This window comes from Miniopterus schreibersii (assembly GCF_964146895.1).
Source record: "Miniopterus schreibersii genome assembly, chromosome: 2".
Taxonomy (NCBI): domain Eukaryota; kingdom Metazoa; phylum Chordata; class Mammalia; order Chiroptera; family Miniopteridae; genus Miniopterus; species Miniopterus schreibersii.
In genome coordinates this window covers 116678458-116697204 of record NC_138102.1, presented here as the reverse complement: position 1 = coordinate 116697204, position 18747 = coordinate 116678458, and the positions used below count along the sequence as shown (strand labels likewise).

The 18747-nt window shown below is 35.7% G+C and overlaps 1 protein-coding gene across 1 annotated transcript; it reads right to left on the bottom strand.

Moving 5' to 3' along the window:
* Positions 1–5692: 5692 nt before the first annotated feature.
* On the bottom strand, positions 5693–17989 carry TSPAN19 (tetraspanin 19; the record flags this gene model as incomplete). Its single annotated transcript, XM_081130154.1, has 8 exons — positions 5693–5761; positions 6995–7078; positions 8317–8460; positions 9294–9404; positions 11788–11862; positions 12995–13119; positions 17764–17836; positions 17924–17989. 8 exons carry the CDS (start codon positions 17987–17989, stop codon positions 5693–5695), a joined length of 747 nt encoding a protein of 248 aa, XP_080986280.1.
* Between the last annotated feature and the right edge of the window lie 758 nt (positions 17990–18747).

The following is an 18747-nucleotide window of genomic DNA, read 5'->3' as shown; positions in this document are numbered from 1 at the left end:
GTGGAGGGGGGCAAAGTGGGGGAGAATGGGGACATCTGTAATAGTATCAACAATATAAAATAAAATAAATAAAATAAAGCTTTAAAATCTAAAAAAAAAATCTGTATTATTTAATTTGTCATGGAATAGCTTCTGCCCTTCCTGGTTTTATCATTTATATAGTGTTAAAATCCATTGTTGTTTTATAATTTGTATAAATCCATAGTGTTAAAATCCAAGAGATATTTATAGGTTTCCCAGAAATATGCCATTATCTTTTTTCGTCTAATGGGTGACTTCAAAATTAAAAAGGAATAGAAAAGAAAAATAAATAAAAGAGGCTAAACAATGAAACATAAGAGATAGTATAAAATGAAGGTTTTTTATTTTGCAACCCTATGTCATGGCAGTGAAAACATTAAATTTTTACTTTTTCCTTTTGCCAGGAACTCTTACGTCTCTGAAGAAGTACCTCCCTAAGATCAGAAAAAGGAACTAAAAGTATACAAATATTCAACAAATACTGCAAACATTAAACAAACACTTAGGGCTGCCTGACTGTATTTTTATTGTAGTATTTCTTTTTAAAAATTGTTTCACTGAGATCCTTTTAAGGAAGCTTTTATTTTGCCAACATCCTTCATTCAGGTTCCTGGAGAAAGAAGGTGTAGTGGCAGTAACTAATTGAATTAGCAGCTACTAATTACCAAACCAGGTTAGACCGATTATATTTATGATAGCCTAATGAAATCAAAACCATTGAGTACAGTCAACATCAGACAACCTAAGAGGGCAAATGGGTTTTATCTGATGGCATACTGAGTTATCTGACTTAAAGTTCATTAGCATTTGTTGGCCACCAACTTTGTCAAGTACTGAGCAAAGCTTTGGAGTTGCAAAGACAATTCAAAATATCTCTAGCTTTTAAATTGCATTTCTGATGATTAGTGATGTTGAGCGTTTTTTCATATGTCTCTTGGCCATCTGTATGTCCTCTTTGGAGAAGTGTCTATTCAGGTCCTCTGCCCCACCCACCCCTTTTTTAAAATTAATCCTCACACAGGATATTTTTCCCATTGATTTTTAGGAAGAGTGGAAGGAAGGGAGAGGGAGAGAAAGAGAGGGAGACATCAATGTGAAAGAGACACATCAATTGGTTGCCTCCCACACACACCCTAACCTGGGTGAGGGATCAAACCTGCAACCCAGGTACATGCCCTTGACTGGGAATCAAACCCGAGGCCCTTCGTTGGGCAAGCTAATGTCCTATTCACTGAGCCACATGGGCCAGGGCGCTGCCTTTTTTAAAAAATTGAATTGTTTGTCTTCCTTTTGTTGAGTTGTATGAATACTTTATATATGTTGGAAATTAACCCATCAGATGTATCATTGACAAACATGTTCTCCCATAGAGTGGGTTCCCTTTTCATTTTGATGCTGGTTTCTTTCATTGTGCAGAAGAATTTTAGTTTGATGTAGTCCCATTTGTTTATTTTTTTCCTTTGTTTCTCTTTCCCTAGGTGAAAATTCTGCTATGTGAGATGTCTGATATTTTACAACAACGAGATACCACCTTACACCTTACAGAATGGCTTCCATCAATAAATCAATGAACAACAAGTGCTGGCCAGGATGTGGAGAAAAAGGAACACTAGTACACTGCTGGTGGGAATGCAGACTGGGGCAGCCACTGTAGAAAACATTGTGGAGATTCCTCAAAAGATTAAAAGTGGAACTGCCATTTGACCCAATGATCCCAGTTTTAGGAATATATCCTAAGAATTCTGAAACACCAATCAGAAAGAATATATGCACCCTTATGTTCACAATGGCACACTTTACAATAACTAAGATCTGGAAACAGCCCAAGTGCAGATCGGTAGATGAGTGGATAAAAGGACTGTGGTACATTTGCACAATGGAATACAATGTAGCTATAAAAAGAAAGATCTATTACTCTTTGAAACAGCATGGAAGAACCTGGAGATTATTATGCTAAGTGAAATAAGCCAGTATGGAACAGACTGACAAATCTCAGAGGGAAGGGAGCCGGGGGGTGGGAAGAGATTAACCAAAAAATTTATATGCATCTATGCACTGCCCAGGAACACAGAAAATAGGCTGGTGAAGGCCTGGGGCTGGGCAGGAAATGGGTAGTGGGGTACAAGGGAGAAAAAAGAGGGGAAATCTGTAATACTCTCAGCAATAAAGATAAAATAAAATATCTGTAGCTTTGAGTTTCTTGCAGACTAGTGGGGGATACAGACACATAACAGATCACTTCAGTAGGATTTTTGAAGTGTTAAGTGTTAACTTAAAATACCTTGCTTCTCCCACACTCTGTTCCATATCCGTAGGTGGTGACTCCATCCTTCCAGTTACTCAAGTAATCTTCAAGATTCCTCTTTTTCTCTTATATTTCTACATTCAAACTATGTCCAAATTCTGATGACTCCACCAAAAGACATATAGAATCTGATCACTTCTCACCAACTCCACCTCTACCCTCTGGCTAAACCTACTATCATTCTTATCTAGATTATTAAATAAAAAATCGATCTGTTCTCCCTGCTTTTACGCTTGTACCTTTTAAGTCTGTTTTCAACATGGCAGCAAGTTTGTTCCTACAACTCTAATGCTGTGACTTGCACAAAACCTGCCAATTGCTTCTCATTTCACTCAGTAAAAACTGAAGCCTTGAGAGTGGCTGACAAGCCCCTACCAGACCTTTTCCCCTCTGAACTTTTCATCTCAGCCTCCTAGTCACTCTAACCGCTTTAGCCACACCGGCTTCCTCGCCCCTCCCTGAAGTCAACATGTTCACTGTTGTCTCAAGTCCTTTCTTCCTTCCTTCTTGCTGTTTCCTCTTGCTGTATGTTTTCCTTTATTCTCTGATTACCTTTGTTTCATTTTCTCTATGATGCCTTCTTTGCACATCCAATTTAAAACTACAGTTCTCTTAATTCTCCAACACATTTTATTGTACTTCCTGAATTATTTTTTCTCTATAGCTCTTCCCGCCATCTGATACATTAGTTTTGTTGTTTGGCTCCCCTGACTTGAATGTAACCTCCACGAGGGCAACTTTTCTTTCGTTTGTTTCATTCACTATTGTTTCTCTAGCACCTAGGAAAGTGTTCAACACATAGCAGTTACTCATTAATTGTTGAATGAATGGCTCTTTTTTAAAGTACTGTCTGATCCTCTATGGCAAGCTTAGGCATGCTCTTTCTGAGTGTCTAGAAAAAATATCACATATATATAAAACTTATTTTTGCACGTCAGGCTGTGACTGACTCTGAGTTTATCTGTAGGGACAGGGCCAGCAACCTAATTTCAGAGCCCAGTGCAAAGTGTAAATGTGACACTCCCTGTTCCATAATGATTAAAATTTCAGGATGACAACTGCCAAGTACTAAACCAAGTGTGGAGGTCTTCTGAGGACAGGTTTTATGCCCCTGAAGCCAACCCTCTAGAGGAGCTACACATGTGTCTCCCCATCTTCATATCCCTAAATAGTTAGTAATGATCCTGGCACAGAGTAGGTGCTCCATAAATGCTTGTTGGCTGAATGCACATACCCTTACATAAAAGAATTTTAAAGTATTCCACTTACATAGTACCAGCACAGAATCACCTAGAATTTTGAAAACATAATGAAGACGAGGAGCCTGAAGTGAGTTAAAAGTGGTTTTGTAAGTGATATGACAATTTGAAGGGGAAGTCAAGATTAGTTGTCCTAGATTCTAACCTAAATTCTAACTAAATTGAATGGTTTGCTTCTGATCCAGATTGATTTTCGGAACTTACTAAGTTTTCTATTTCAAAAGTTAAAAAACAAACAAACAAGTTACACAGAGGTGATCCTGATTTACTCTATTTTATCTTACCAAACAAGTCTTTATTCAAAGTGCAAAGTAACATCTTCAAGACAATATTCCCTACAACCATAAAGGTGATAGATTCAATCAGTGGTGCTTATAATTTCTGAATTAACTGTATTAACTGTATATACTAGGCAATTTAGTATCTAGAAAGCCCTTTTTTTGTTTCCTTGATGCAAAAACAAATATATCTAATCAAATCTATAATATTTATTTGATTACCAATAAGTCCATTTTCAACTCCCGAGTAGGAAAGAGATTTTTGCTATCAGTGTTCTTGTGTCATATTTTAGAGAAAATAGGAATTTGAAAATGACCTTTAAATCCCAAGATAATTTTTCTTAAAGAATATAAGGCATGTCTATTTACAGGTCACTTTTGAAAAAATGTCTCTAAAAGCTTCAATGTACTGAATATATAAATGAAAAGAGATATAATTGAATTATTAAATAAGAGTGAGCCTTCTATAGGGGCAGGAGCAATGCAGGATCTTCAGTTACTCTATCCCTTCTTCATTTTCTCAAGGTCAACACAGTCTTTTGCTATGAAGGACAACAATAATATAATATTTCACATTTGTATAGTAGTTTTAAAAATTTTTTCGAAAGGAATTTTTTCTGTTCTCATAGTATCATTGTTAAAAAAACAGAACAGCTAGATTGTTTTTGTTTCCTCTAGAGAATTGTGCATACACACATTGAGAAAAATTTAAGGAAAAAGAGAAAAAAATGAGGAACAAGTAGAGTATTGGAATTCAGTGATCATTTAGAATAGATTTTTTTGCCACAGTTAAAAATTCATTGTTATTTTAATATTTTATTATTGCCACCAAAGTATAACCAAATCTCTAAAATATTCAGTTTGTCATTTATTTGTAAGCATTATCGGAATAAATTATTAATTCAGTATAGAAGTATCATGAATATTTTCATTATTTCTTTTAAATTTCCTATAAATCAGCATCATTTTATCAAAATTTGCAAATGTAATGTACACGCTATAATTGCTTAATTAATTAATACTTTCTGAACATCATATAGGTATTTTTTATACAAAGAAAATATACAAAGAAAATCAAAACATATGGTAGTACATAACCACATTTTTGTTGTTGCTCTTTTTTTAAAAAAATATATCTTTATTGATTTCAGAGAGAGGAAAGGAGAGGGAGAGAGAGAGAGAAACATCAATGATGAGTCATTGATCGGCTGCAGCCAGCAACCCGGGCATGTGCCCCGATCGGGAATCGAACCCAGATCTCCTGGATTCTAGGTTGACACTCAACCGCTGAGCCACACCCGGCTGGGCCATCACCACATTTTGAATTCAATATATGTGTGATATCCTCCGAATTCAAAAAATAAGTCGAAGTAAAGTTTTAAACTGCAGAACATTTTGATATTTTGAAATTTTTGATATTTTGAAAAACCAAACTAACAAAAGTTTCATGGAGTAATGTATTATAATTTCAAAATTTTTATGTTACAGCTCAGCCAGTGTTACTCAGTGGTTGAGCATCGACCTGTGAACCAAGATGTTCTGGGTTCAATTCCCAGTCAGGGCAAATTCTCTGGGGTTTCAGGCTCCATCCTGAGTAGAGGAAGGCAGGAGGCAGCTGATCAGTGTTTCTCTCTCATCCCTCTCCCTTCTTCTCTCTCTAAAATCAATAAAACCATATTTAAAGAAAAATTTTATGTTATATATAACCAATGATTTCAATAACTTCTAAACTTCATTAATGTAAATCAGAACTTTTTTGGAATAAAAGAATACATTGTGCTTATTTTGAGAATTAACTAGTTTCTTTAGCACAAATTAAAATCCAATGATCACATTTTTGCATGTATTCTGTTCTTGATATGTCTGAAGAAAATGACAGTTAATGAGACTTGCAAAACCTGGAAGAAAAGGAAACAAAAGGAGATCAAAATTTAATCAATATGAATAATTTGTAAAAGTTAGCACTTACTATGTAATCACCAAAATACATACTGTAAAGGGAAAAGGGGTCAAAAAGGGTGAGAAGTTTTGGAGTAAGGAACAAATGGTTGTGAATGAGAAGTCTGCAGAGAGAGTCAGCTAGAGTAACCCAGTTGTCACCAAGTTCATTTATAGAGGGTGCTAAGGAATAAATAGGCTGTTCACTTTTAATTACATGGGTTATTGTTGGGCCAGATACCTTGATGAACTGCTCATCTGTTTTTTTGTTCATCATTTTTCTAACCATATCATCAATCCTACAAAACTGCCTCTTTTGGGTATAGGATCGTGAAAAGTGGTGTGCAAAGGGTAGATAGTAAACGGAGCACAGATACCATCCTCCCTCAGTCTGTCTTCAACTCCTCAGCATGAGCACGATAGCGTTTCACAATAACTATGCTAATGCTTATAAGAGTGTCTTGGCTTACCATCATTCTGAGATTAAAACTCTCACCCGTTGAAGAGGGTTTATTGGATCAATATAAAATTAAATTCAGTATCCTACTTTGACCAAACTATGCATTATATATTTATTCCACTGATAGAGTCTGCAAGGCAATAATCTATCCACTTGCAGTTTTCTTGAATCCATGGCCTTCACTTGCTCTCATCAATTGTCACTGAAACTGGAAAATGAAGTCTTGCTTCTGAAACTCATCTCTGAAGTAGGCACCATACAGGTCATAAAATATGTCTATTTTGCTTCCCAATGTATCTCTAACATCTAGTATAATACCTGAACTACAGTAGATATTCTCCACCCTACAAATTTACTGAATGAATGAATGAGTCTATGAGTGAATAGATTAACTAATGTCAAACATCTGCCTAAATTTCAGAAGTTTGCCAACTTGGCAACATGGTACTCTCACTGCTGTGATAGGAAGTATTATCTTTTTTATTTCACAAAGCAGTGAAATGATATGATACCTGCCAGTATGACCACTTATTAACAGGCTCCACCAACTTGGCTGATTTAGGAATATCATCTCCAGCTGGACCTATATATCTCTTGGTGCTAAGAGTCTCAAGGTCCTGGCTCCGATTGGATTAACTTGTCTAACTAGGTCTCCAGCAGTTTGTTCCGCAGTTCACTCTCTATCATTTATACTTAATATTTTTTATCTTTAAACATAGGAACAAAAGCTTACCTCTAAAACCAAAAGTCCAAAGTTAATTTCAATTAATGTTAAAGCATTAGCTTGATACCATGTGTTGATTTTATTTTCACAACCCTAGGGAAAAAAGTTACTTAGATTGACATGGAGATGGACATGAATCTATTACTAAGAAGAAGAGACAGAAATTAGAAATTTAACAAAGTCTAAAGAGCAAGTCAATGTCTAAGTGGAGACTGAACTTTTTAGTCCAGGGATCTTCATTTGATAGCAGGACACCTTCGTTGCTACTTTTAAAGTTGGTATGGTGTCATGCGATTGAAATCAGAGATTTATTGTTTTGAGAGCAATTTGATTTTCTGCAGACAATTGTAACTTAGCAGGGTATATACTACCACCTAAATGATTAGTACCCACACAGGAGAAGCTTTAAAAAAAAGCAACCATCTATTTATCTATGAATAAATTATATAATTAAAAGATACATCTTAAAAACAGAACATTAGGATATAAACCATACAAAGTATTAGAAGTTCTTGGGGTGGAAATCTCTAGTTCATCAATATTCCATACCTGTAACTAGTAGCTGTTCCAGGTGAAACTGTACTCTTGCTTCTGCCAAACTTACCTGAATACCACTTGGGTCATTGTTGGGGTCCCCTCCCTTTTGTTTTTGCCAATCTTCATACCTCTCAAATACTGGTATGGCAGCTCTCCGACCAATAGTGAGAGCAGCCAGCCTTAGCCGGTTTGGCTCAGTGGCTAGAGCATTGGCCTGCGGACTGAAGGGTCCCGGGTTCGATTTCAGCCAAGGGCACGTGCCTCGGTTGCAGGTTCAAGCCCAGGCCCCAGTTGGGAGGCAATCAATCAATGTGTCTCTCTCATATCAGTGTTCCTCTCTCTCTCTCTCTCCACTCTCTCTGAAAAGCAATGGGAAAAATATCCTCAGGTGAGGATTTAAAAAAAAAACTAGTGAGAGCTGCCAATAGCGCCTCCTTCCTCTGCAAGGATTTGGGAACAAGGATGAGGAGGGAAGCTGGTGGTACCCCAAGTTCTAGTAGCACTCAGATCACATGCTCTGAAAAGTTTATTTATTTATTATATTATTATTTATTTATTATTATATATTATATATTATAATAATATATTTATTATATATTATTTATTTATTATTTATTCAATATTATTATATTGAACCCTAAATATGGGTTCAATTTAGCTAAGTCGCTTGAAAACCTGATCACCATAAATAACACTGTTTTTATATAAAAATCTGCTCAGAATTCTAAATCCACTTGCAAAGAAAAGAAAAAAAGGCACTGTAAATACTTGCAGCAGCTTTGACTTATCTTTACCTCCTGGTAAGTTGCATTCAGTGGCTCATCGCAAAACCACTGTCTTACTGTAGAATTCGTGCAAGAACATGGTACCTGTTCTGAATTTTCTTTATTCTTATTCTTTATCCAATCTGTGTAATTGTTTTGGCCGCAACACTGTAACTAGGAAAAAAAGATTTTATGAATTTTACCATAAAATATTCAAAACACAGTTAATTATATAGTTCCTATGCACATTAAAGTGTTTTTATGATAAATTTATTAATTTACTCTCTATTGAAATGTAGTAAATTAAGCAAATAAGTACACATTTGTTTGTTTAATCTATTACTTTTTTGCTGCTGTTATTGATGTAAACACCTATTCCTGTAAATTATTTGGCTGACCATATCAATTCCCTTCCCTGCCCAGAAAGATCCAAAATGTTAAATAATAATCCTAGGAAAATTAACTAATAAGTATTAGTACCTAACTATGTCCCAGATCCAAGGCTTTCTAAATATTCTATATATTACTTCATTTATTCCTGCCAACTAGAAGTAGGTGTTATTCTTACCATTTTACTAATATGATATGTCAAATTAAGAAAATTACTTGTCCAAAGTCACAAAGCTACTGTGTGACAATCCCAACATTCAAGCTCAAATGGGAACCATCAAGCTACTCTGCTGCCAGCAGGGACTGTGCTCAGATTTACCTCCCATGGGTACAGGAGGACAACTGGCCCTCCTTGGCAGAAGACCACCAGCACTTTTATAGGGAAAACAGGTTAAAAAGCACATCACTTAACCCAGAAAAGGAGCTATACGTTACAAAAGGAAGATAAAACTCAGATCCGTAAGTTGAAACAATGTGATTATATCCTGTTTGTTTGGAAGAAATACAAAACATCTCATTTCTCTGTCCCTATCTCCTAGCCTTCCCTGTATTGCTCCCTACCCTACAGGGGTCACCTTTGACATCGGAATTTTAGTTTTATGCTAATTTAGTCTTACCTTTTTCTGCAGCTCATTCAGAATAATCCACTTAGATACATCTTCAGTCACATCTTTAGATCCGTACTGAGAAATAACTAAATCAATTTCATCCCGCCATACTTGGTGGACCTGTTGAAAATTGTATTAAAAGTGAACTTTTGATGGAAACGTTCATGTCTCGTCATAAGGCAAGGTTATTCAAAGTCAGCTCGTTGTTATCTGCTTATGTCTAAATGCTTTCTTTCTTCCTTGCAACTATTTTTAGCAATCTCGGTGAGTGCTGATGCATTTGGTCTTACTTAAACTTTCAAAAGTCCATGACTTTCATAACTAATTCCTAATTTGGTCTCTAAAACGCCAAAAGCTAGAAAGAACAAATATTATCGCCGTTTTATGAACAAGGATACAGATACTCAGAGAATTTAATTATTTGCTTTGTTTACATGAATAAGGAAAAGGAGCTGAGACTTCTAAATACGGTTTATTTAAATTCTAGTCTAATGATTTTTCATTGTGTTCTGCTGTCTTTGGATAATGAACACTAAATAACTAGTATGAATACTATAATAATTGAGACATCTGTACAAATTAGACCCTCATGCAGTTACTTATATGTCTATGCTTTAACAGATTTAAGAAGATTAGAATAATATAAAGTGCTATTTAGAGCTTTAAGTTATCTAACTTATTCTCTAAGTTAATTTTTATTTAAAACAGAAAATGATGTTTTTCCATTTTATATTTTTGTGGGGAAAGGACAGACTCATGTCCTCACTTACCCTCTAAGCATTATTTGGGAGATCCAAAGCACTTATGAATCATACCTTAGTACATAAGAGTAAAATGAATTTCCTAAATAATTTGTGTGACTACTATATAAATAAAATTCCCTCACACCTATTCAATCTAACAAGCATCCGTTGAAGCCCTAGTGCATCTCTAACACTGAACGAGGCACTGGAGATAGTATGAGATTTAGAGGCTCATAAGAACTTAATCGACTTTGAATGTAGAAGACAATCAATGTAAACAAAGTTGTTATTCTCTGTGACGAGCCAATAGGGGTTTGAGTCCAGGCTCTGTTATTTGGTCATGATATATTTAAGCAAGTATTTCTCCTCTTAAAGCCTCAATTTCCTGTTCTAGAAAGTAGGGCTATGCACCTCTGGGAGGATCGATAGCATAAGGCCTAGATAGTGCTTATCACAGTCTCTGGCGCAAGGTAGTCATTATTAAATGATTCTTATTATTCTTAGAGTAGAAAGGGATCTGTGAATAATACTTAAGTAAATGCGGGTGACACTGATAAACTATATTTATGTGTTAAGGATTCTTAAGTATTATATTCAGGTCTTATCACTAGTTCCAAAATTTAGAAGATGACGGTTTGGGACCTGGTGCTCTGCCACCAAAGCAGCTTTATAGGACTTACCTGTTGTACACACACACACACACACACACACACACACACACACACACACACACACATTTTGGATGTAGAGAGAAGAAATTTTAGCTACAAATGCCAGGCCATTAACAATAGACCCTGGGTGTTAGATACCCAGGACAGATGCTAAGTACAAGAGAGCAAATAAAGTTGGAGGGCAGAGGTATTATGTAGGAGATTTTGTTGGGGGGTGGCCATTACTTTGGTATCTACATATAGAGAGAATTTGAATGCTGGGAAGCAGAGGAATTAATCATGGGCTAATTTAAAATTAATAAAGGGAAGGAAGAGGGCTCTTAAGTCGCTACTGTATGACAGGAACTTTGAAAATTGTCAGTTAATGATAACACTATCGGGGATAGGCATTAACCACATGATACAGATGAAGATGTGGACTTCGGGTTGTAAGGTATCTAATCACATGAAAATCTGTATGACTTCAAGTCCATGCTCTTTTTACCACAGGACAACCTCACATAATACAAAGAAAGACCCTGACCGCACTGAAACACTGACATTGCTTAAGGGATTAAAAGTAACTGCAGGCTATAATGGGTAGGTTTTGTTAGGGAAAGTTTCTTCAGGCAATTTATTATGTGTTATTTGAACTTATCTAATTAATTTAACTATATCACTCATGACCATACCTGTGCAAAATACATGAATTATTCAGTCCATCTTAATGAAATTGGTAAATTTCAAATTAGTACAAGTTGAAAGTATTACTTTATAGAAGAGAATATAGTAAAGTGATTGGGCTAGCAGTGGTAGCCAGGGGACTGGGGGGCCAATTTTGGATTTCCTACACTCAGCATCTTCTCCTCTACCTCCACATTCTGAATTATTTGCAACATTCTCAATCTTCTGCAGAGTAAAAGACAAGTTCCCGAACCCACCCTTCCAATCTGACATCTGGCCCCTTACTGTATAGAATTCTAGTACCTTCATTGACTCTTTTCCCACCAAAGACATTTACCTTTAGTTTTAATATAAGCTTATAGGTCTCAATAATCTAAGGTATCCAATTTTCTTTCAATTTCAAATAAAAGCATGATCCTTCCGTACCTCCTCTTTCTTTGTGAAGATGAATGCTGAAAGTACAACTTGAACACCAAAAGCCCACATTAACAGTACTGCATACTAAAACAGAAGAAAAACAGAGTGATGACTATGCTTCTAATATATTTTTTAGATGCTGCAATGTGGGAAATGTACATCATATGAAATATTCAGTCTTATAATATGCATGGGTATTGCTGAGGTTTCTTGTTCTCATACACAAGAGTGAAATTATGAAAACAAAGAGCAACTGAAAAAAATATTAATGGACATTTGGATGAGTAAGCTAGAAGGAAGTGATAGTATTTCCTGAGAACCCTCACAGATTATATTGTTTAATGGAGATGTTGTTGATACCATCTTCATTCAGATCTAAAACTGTCACAGAAATTAGTCAATTCCCTTGACCAGTGTAGACTGAAAATCAGTGTCTAGAGTGACCACCAGACTTTTAGTACTGCATAAAAGGTAAGTATCTCTGCATTCTTCCTGGCAAGACAGAATGTCTGCAGTTAAATTTCTATTTATCTTCTTGACAGGAAAGTGCCTGTGAATTAAAATTAATTAGATTTATATGAAATGTTAAAAATTATATTCCATCTAAGTGTGTGAATTGTGACACATAGCTACCACATGTATGGTAAATGGCTCATGTTAGGTTTATGTTCCTGATTATAATTTATCTTTTCATGTTACATGCCTTCAGAGAGAGAGAATACTAGCCAGAGTCTAGAGTCTGCCCCTCTCAGCAGTTACATTTATCTTTGTTAAATAATAAACTGTGATCTCAGTGATAAGTTAGGTCTCTACATGCATGCCCAAAAGGTAAAAACACGCTGACTACAGGATTTTTCCTTTTGCTTGCTAAGGTACAATGCTCATTGATGTTAATATACTTTATTCTGATATTTGTCTTCAGATTCTTAGGTTGGTTAGTTGTAGTTCACCTTAAAAGATGGGTTCTTATTGACTTTGTGCTAAAAATTAATACCTAAGTGTGCAAGTGCTGAGGTACAGATTTGATCCATGGAAAACTCTCCCCCTAAATTCTACCTAGAAAAGTTTCTTGGAAGGGGGCTCTTTATTTGCCTTATTTGCCCAAGGGCACTCTGTACTGTAATGTTGTGGTAACATAGATCATTCAGATCATTTGTGTGATATGGACACTCAAAATTGAAGGGACACATTCATGCTCTTGAAGTGAAATACGTACCAGAATTAGGAGGCATCTGACTTCATTGTGAATTCCCAAATAACCCAAGAGAAAAAGAAGAACAATAGCCGATCCAGTTCCAATCAAAATTCTAAAAATATATACTATCAAGTGATTATTTTCATCTGTGGAAATCATAAAATAACTTATTATTCAGTAATGTTTATTTTCTACTTAGTTATAAATGCAGCAACCCAAGTTTTCTCTAAGCAGCTTTTGCCAGACTACTAGGATTCTTTCCTTCTCTTTTTTAAACTTTATTCTAGACCCTCTTACTTCCTTGTAGAAACAACTTTTCTTCCTTTAATGACATGATGGAGATCTCTTCAGTTTCAGAAGATCTCTTTACCCTTACCTTATCTTCATTGTCTTCCATAAAAGAAGACAATTTTTTCCCTAAGGTGAACTCTTCTACAAGTAATGTACTTCAAACATTGATGTATTTATTCATTCATCAGAAAAAATTTAAGTACTTAAAATGTATAGGTTAAGTTACCCTGACATTATTGCTAATATGATCCTATTAAAGCTGTTTTATTCTGTCCATATCAAAATTGAGCTCTCTGTGCTAGAGGACTATATATATAGATACACACACACACACACACACACACACACACACACACACACACACATATATATATTAAATAGAATAGTTAAACCATAGAAATCACCAAATACCATAAATCAAAACTGCATCCCCAAACCTGTTAAACCCTACCCAGCACACTTTGGGTAAAGGGCACCTAGTCCAGCAGGGTGAGGAGGCTGGAAGGTATAGACAGTCCAGATTACTGAAGAAAGTAACATCTGACTTCAGGCTTTAAATGATAATTAGAAATATCTACAGTGGAATAGTAGAAGCACCTGGAGACTCAGAACAGTGCCTTGTGTGTAGGAAGCTCTGCTTTGTTGGTGCTTACAGTTTGATCCTGTGAGACTGGAAAAGTTTGCAGGGGCCCAATTATGGGCATTTTGAATAGTGTTTTCTAGTCTTCTTTACTGGAATTAAACTCCACAAGGACAGGACCTTTATCTGTCCTGTATACTACTGTACCCTCAGCTCATGGGATAGTACACTATGTGTAGAATATTCTCTGTAAATATATTTGTCATTTGAATAAATAATGGCAATAGGGAGCCAGAGAAAGGTTTTTATTTTTTAAAATATGTTTTTATTGATTTTTAGAGAGAAAGGAAGGGAGAGGGATAGATAGAAACATCAGTGAGAGAGAAACATCATGGATCAGCTGCCTTCTGCATGCCGCCTACTGGGGATCAAACCCCAAACCCAGGGATGTGCACTGAACTGTAACTTCTGGGTTCCTAGGTCAACACTCAACCAACGAGCCACACCAGCTGGGCAAGAGAAAGGCTTTAATGTTACATGATTAAATTTGTCTTTTAAATTAATTCATTCAGTGGCATTTGGAAGATGGCTGAGGAAGGTCAGAGCACAAGGCTATTAGGGGCTATTACAGTGGCAAAGGGTAGATGGGGACTTTAGGTGGCATGGTGTTATTACAAATGGAGAGGTGAGGGCAGAATACTTTAAAAAGAGGTAAATTAATGAAAAGATGGGATAAAAAAAGGGAAGGTCCTGGTGTTTCTTGCCTCAAACTGTTTCCTTTTCAGTTCCATGTCCTGAAACCTTGATTGAGATTTCACTAAGTGTTTTAAATACATGACTAAAGTGTGCAACTTTAGATTTCCCTTAAAAAAATTATTTGCCTTCTCTTTTCCACATCTCACAGACTAGAGAACAGAGTTGGTGTTGAGCCAATCAAGGACAACTTTAGGACTAGCAGAGCAACAATACAGAAAGAACTGGGGTTTCTCAATGAAGCAGCAATCTCCCTATGGTTTGTTATATTAAATATCCATTTTGTTTGAAAAAAAATATCTTAAAGGAGCCTGCCCGGGAGTGGCTCAGTGGTTGAGCATCGACCCAGGATCCAGGAGATGATGATTCAGTTCCCAGTCAGGGCACATGCCCAGGTTGCAGGCTCCATCCCCAGTCGGGGGCGTGCAGGGGGCAGCTGATCAATGATTCATCATTGATGTCTCTCTCTCTCTCTCTCTCTCTCTTCCTCTCTCTGAAATCAATAAAAACATATATACACACACATATATGTATATACACACACATATATACACATAGATATATACACATTAGGGTTAATGAGAATTATCTGTCCAGTCCAAAATGGAGGGGAAAAAAGGAAAAAAAAATGACTTGCTGCTGACAAATTACTACATTATTAAATCAGATGAGAGTGCTCAACCCAGGGTCTGGCACAGCCAACACTACATAAGTGGGAGTTACTATTGTCGTTATTGTGCAGAAGGAAAAGAGAGATAGAAAGGTCCGTACACCCATTTACTCTAAGAACGCCCCTAATGCACTCATTTTCCATAAGCAAAGGATTACACAAAGAGAATAAATGTATTAAGCACTTAGGAATAGCTGAAGTTTAGCTAAATTATTCAACACTTTGTAGCACTGTATTACATATTAAACCTTTTTATTTAGCTTTATTTTTTCCATAAACATGTTTTTTCTTACTTGATATCCATTAAGAAATAGGTTGGCTCTATAGCACATGCTTTCACCATATATTTAATGATTAACAGTGCCATTCAGCAGAACTAACTGAAACAAAAGGAAAAATTCCACATCTGTGCTGTGCAGTAAGGTAGCCAATACCCACTAGCCACATATAATCACTGAGCACTTAAAATGTGGCTTCCTTCCTGCCAACAGAGGATATTTATATGAAAATAATCCTTAGGCTATTGAACTTCAGTCCACAGTGAACACAGCATATGATAAAATAAGGACAATGTAAAGATCTAAAGGTTTTTTTAAATAAAGTTAAATGTATTCAATTATTGTATTCACAATTAGAAAACATTTTAAACATATGTTTACATAAATATATGAAATAAAAATATTATATATTAAAAAATATATATTTTTTAAACAGACATGACCTTTAATATGATGATGTGCACAATGGTGATACGATTTGCAAGGACATTTTGATTTCTTTTTTTTTTTATCCTCACCCAAGGATATTTTTTCTATTGCTTTTTCAGACAGAGTGAGAGAGAGAGAGAGAGAGAGAGAGAGAAACATCGATGTGAGAGAGACACATTGATTGGTTGCCTCCTGCACACTCCCAGGGACAGGAATCGAGCTTGTAACCGAGGTACGTGCCCTTGGTCGGAATCAAACCTGGGACTCTTCACTTCAATGGCCGACGCTCTGACCACTGAGCCAAACCGGCTAGAGATGATTTCTTTTTTTAAAAAATTTATTTTTATTGATTTCAAAGAGAGGAAGGGAGGGAGAGAGAAACATCAATGATGAGAGTCATTGATTGGCTGCCTCTTACACGCCCCCCACTGGGGATCCAGCCGCCAACCTGGTCGTGTGCCCTGAACGAAAATCGAACTCTGACCTCCTGGTTCATAGGTTGACGCTCAACCAGTGAGCCACTCTGGCTGAGCTGTATTAAAATATATTTAATAAATACTGGAGACACAAAACATATCTGAGCAAACACACTGGGAAAGGTATGGAGATGCATTTGGGCCTTGCAAAAATCAGAGGTAGATGATGTCCCTCCCTCCTCTCTGTCTCTCTCTGGAATCTGATTCCTCCAGCTGCTGCTGTGCCTCAATTCATAAGGTTAAAATATGGCCATTGATAGATTCTGTGTTTCACAGTCTTGGCTACCTGGGGTGAGACTAATTCTGGAGTCTTTTAACTTCAAATTTAGAATTTTATGGGAAATATTTGTATTGAGATAAAATTGGCATAAAACATTGCATAAGTTTAAAGTGTACAATGTGTTGGCTTGGTACATTTAGGTACTATAACATGATTACTATGGTAGCATTAACTAATGCCTTTAGCCTCTCACATATTTGTCATTTATTTTTGTGTTGTGAGTAGTTCAGATTTAGTCTCTTAGTATCTTTGAAGTTTATAGTACAGTGCTTTTGACTATGATTACCATGTTCTGCATAAAATTGCCAGAATTTATTTATCTACTAATTATAAGTTTGTACCCTTAAACAATATATCTCTAATTCCCCCACCCCCTAACCCTGCTAACCACCATTATACTCTGTTTTTACTAAGTTCTTTTTTTAGATTCCACTTATAAGAGACATCATACAGTATTTGTTCTCTGACTGTCTATATCACTTAGCATAATACTTTCAAGGTCCATCTGTGGTGTCACAAATGGCAGAATTTCTGTCTTTCTCATGGTTGAATAATATTCCTATAAATATGTATGTACATCCCATCTTCTTTACCCATTTATCCATTGATGGACACTTAGGTTGTTTGCATAGGAAACAATATTTTATTTCTAACTATGTGATGAGAATAAATGGTAACTGAGTTTTAAAAGAGATTATTTAACTTGGGCAATGAATCTATGTTTATCTCCATTATCTTTTCAAATCTACAGATCTGTAAAGGTCCAGAGTTAGCAAAATAATCACAATCTTCCATTTCTCTCATTCCTCTTGTCCAAAATACCTAGCTTTCTCTCAAAATTTTCTCTCCCTTACGGTCTTGGATTTAGCCTGTCATTTATTAAGGTGTATCTAAAACCAAATGACAAGAACCTTCAGATGAAAACTTTGACTTTTAGAGAAATACTGCCACCTGCTGAATAAATCATATAAACAATTGTTTAAAATGGAATGCCTTGTTTCATTCAGAGAGAAAAAGAAAAATAGATACATACCTAGAGCACTGAAAAAAATATTTCTATCTAATAAAAGCCATGCACCAAATCCCATGAGTAATAGTCCAAGAACCTACAAAAAAAAGAGTCAATGTGATTTTTAGTAATTGCCAATAAAAATACATTGCATTTTTTCTAGACTAATTTTTAAGATTCTTACCAAGAAAGCTCCATTAATGAGATTAAGAAAGTATTTTAAAATTAATGATTTGCTTTTCCTTAACATTCTTTTCCTCTCCAGATACTGATGATTCTGAAAAGATAAGCACAACTTTTACTGTAAACACTAGCCATAGTAACAACTTTAAATGATTCTGCTTAGTAACATTTACTTGTACATTTTTCTTCTCATACCAGTGATCAGTATAACATTCCCTTCTGCCCTCTCAAATACGACATATTGAAATTATTCAGTTAGTCTATAATTTAGGATATACAGTATGAGAAAAGGAACTTAAGGTTGTTTTAATCAAATATTGTTTTCCAGAGAGCCACTTTTCCTAAAACTTCTATGGAAAAACCAACATCCCATTTTTTTTATTGCATTATTGCATATCAATGTTTTAAATTTTCCTGGGTGCGTTTCTGGGTTCTCTTTGTTGTTAAAAACTGGAAATGGACTGCAGGTAAATGGATAACATAAGCTAAGCAGACTTGAGGTCTTCCCTTGAGAGGTGATGTCATGGGAATGAGTGAAAGAGAAGAGGGATTGACTAGAGATAAAAATAAGCAGAAGTGCGATATAATTAGGAATTTGGATTTTTTTAAAGATGACTTTTACAAAAAGAGAAAATAATCCAAACAGGATCTCATAGAAATGAAGAGAAAAAGAAATTTCTAAATGGTGTTACATGATACAGAGATAAAAGGGTGAGAATTTAATATTCTCAGTCAGCCAATTTGGTAAGGAAGAAGTTCATGGTAACTTCAAAACGGCAGTGTTATAGTCCATTTGGTCTGTTAAAACTAAATACCACAGACTAG